This window comes from Abrus precatorius, unplaced genomic scaffold (assembly GCF_003935025.1).
Source record: "Abrus precatorius isolate BTA unplaced genomic scaffold, Abrus_2018 Scaffold6, whole genome shotgun sequence".
NCBI classification, from domain to species: domain Eukaryota; kingdom Viridiplantae; phylum Streptophyta; class Magnoliopsida; order Fabales; family Fabaceae; genus Abrus; species Abrus precatorius.
In genome coordinates, this window is record NW_020874406.1 from 3959018 (window position 1) to 3960774 (window position 1757).

General features: G+C 42.9%; 1 protein-coding gene across 1 annotated transcript; it reads left to right on the forward strand.

Annotated features, from left to right (window-relative positions):
* Positions 1 to 482: 482 nt before the first annotated feature.
* On the forward strand, positions 483 to 1544 carry LOC113869358 (NADPH-dependent aldehyde reductase-like protein, chloroplastic). Its single transcript, XM_027505650.1, has one exon. The coding sequence runs from the start codon at positions 560 to 562 to the stop codon at positions 1343 to 1345; it is 786 nt and encodes a 261-aa protein (XP_027361451.1). The 5' UTR covers positions 483 to 559; the 3' UTR covers positions 1346 to 1544.
* The last annotated feature ends 213 nt before the right edge of the window (positions 1545 to 1757 follow it).

The window sequence follows — 1757 nt, forward strand, 5'->3', positions numbered from 1 at the left end:
CAATTATTTTTAATATCTTTTTATTCTTTAATTTATGTCTGGTTGATAGGTATAAATTTATTTATTTATTTTAACTTAACATATATTTGAAAAAAAAATGATATATTTTTTAATTTAAAATTAAAAAATATATTATTTATAATAAAAAATACATAATTTATATATTAAATATATTAATTTTAAATATATTTATTTAAAATACAATATATTTCTTCTGCTCTTATGTCTTTTCAAACATCCCTTGGTAAACAAACAAGGGCTGTCAAATCCAGTGTTCCACGATGGTCCAGTGCCACCGAACACTACACGATAAAATACACAATCTTTTCACCATTTCACCGAAAGAATTTATAAATTTTATATCGTTAAAGGCTTTTATAGGTGATTCCTGCAAACGCTTTGGTTAATTAACTTAATTGCATTATATTTTCGATAAAAGATGATGCTAATATGCATTTTCATGAAATTTCACATCCACAATAAATCAGAACCAATCAATGCACAAAACGAGTATGTGAGTTACCGATTCACGAGTTGAGTTCACAGCCAACCACAAGACATGGCTACTCCTACACAACCCCTTCCGCTTCAAGACCGAGTCGCAATCGTCACTGGCTCCTCCCGCGGAATCGGCCGAGAAATTGCGCTTCACCTCGCCTCACTCGGCGCACGCCTCGTCCTCAACTACACCTCCAACTCCAACCTAGCCGATTCAGTCGCCGCCGAAATCAACGCCAACTCATCTTCCGGCGCGCCGCGAGCCATCTCCATACGCGCTGACGTGTCCGACTCGGTCCAGGTGAAGTCGCTCTTCGACTCGGCCGAGCGAGCCTTCGACTCGCCGGTCCATATCATGGTCAACTCGGCCGGCGTCCTCGACGGCACCTATCCCTTCGTGGCCGACACCTCGGTGGAGTCCTTCGACCGCACCTTCGCGGTGAACGCGCGCGGAGCGTTCCTGTGCGCGCGGGAGGCGGCGAATCGCGTGAAGCGCGGCGGCGGAGGGAGGATCGTGCTGTTGACGACGTCGGTGGCGGCGTCGCTGAAACAGGGGTACGGCACGTACGCGGCGTGGAAGGCGGCAGTGGAGGCGATGACGAAGATTCTGGCGAAGGAGCTGAAAGGGAGTGGGATAACGGCGAATTGCGTTGCGCCGGGACCGGTGGCGACGGACATGTTCTTCGAGGGGAAGACGGAGGAGATGGTTAATATGGCGGTTGAAGAGTGTCCCCTTGGTAGACTCGGTGAGGCCAAAGATATTGCTCCTGTCGTTGGTTTCTTGGTCTCTGATGCCGCTGAATGGATCAATGGCCAAGTCATTCGTGTCAATGGTGGCTATGTTTAGTTAGTTAGGTATTCATTGACATGATAAGAGCACTAAAACTATCCCTTTGGAGTTTGCTGTAAGGATATGAATGTTGCAATTGGTATTGTTAATTGTTTTTATGTCAGTGTTGCTTCGTTTGTTCTGGAAAATGACTCGATTGTGTGCCTAGTGGTTCATTAGTTTTCCGTGTTCAGGAATTAATAAAAACACATTTCTCGTCGTTTCAAGGTGCTTGCAAGACAGAACGAGGGTATAAAAAATCACATGTATTGCCACACAGAGAAATAAAATGAAAACTTGCTGAGAAGTGAAGTATTCAAAACTGAAAAAAATAAAATAAAATATATATCTGTTCTGAGTTGCATAATTTATAACATTAACAACTTAATAGGAAAAGTCTACTTTCATATTCAAATTAGACTCTCAACTA

What these genes read in the sequence shown, in the direction of transcription:
- LOC113869358 (XM_027505650.1), top strand. Translation starts at nt 560, where the DNA reads ATGGCTACTCCTACACAACCCCTTCCGCTTCAAGACCGAGTCGCAATC.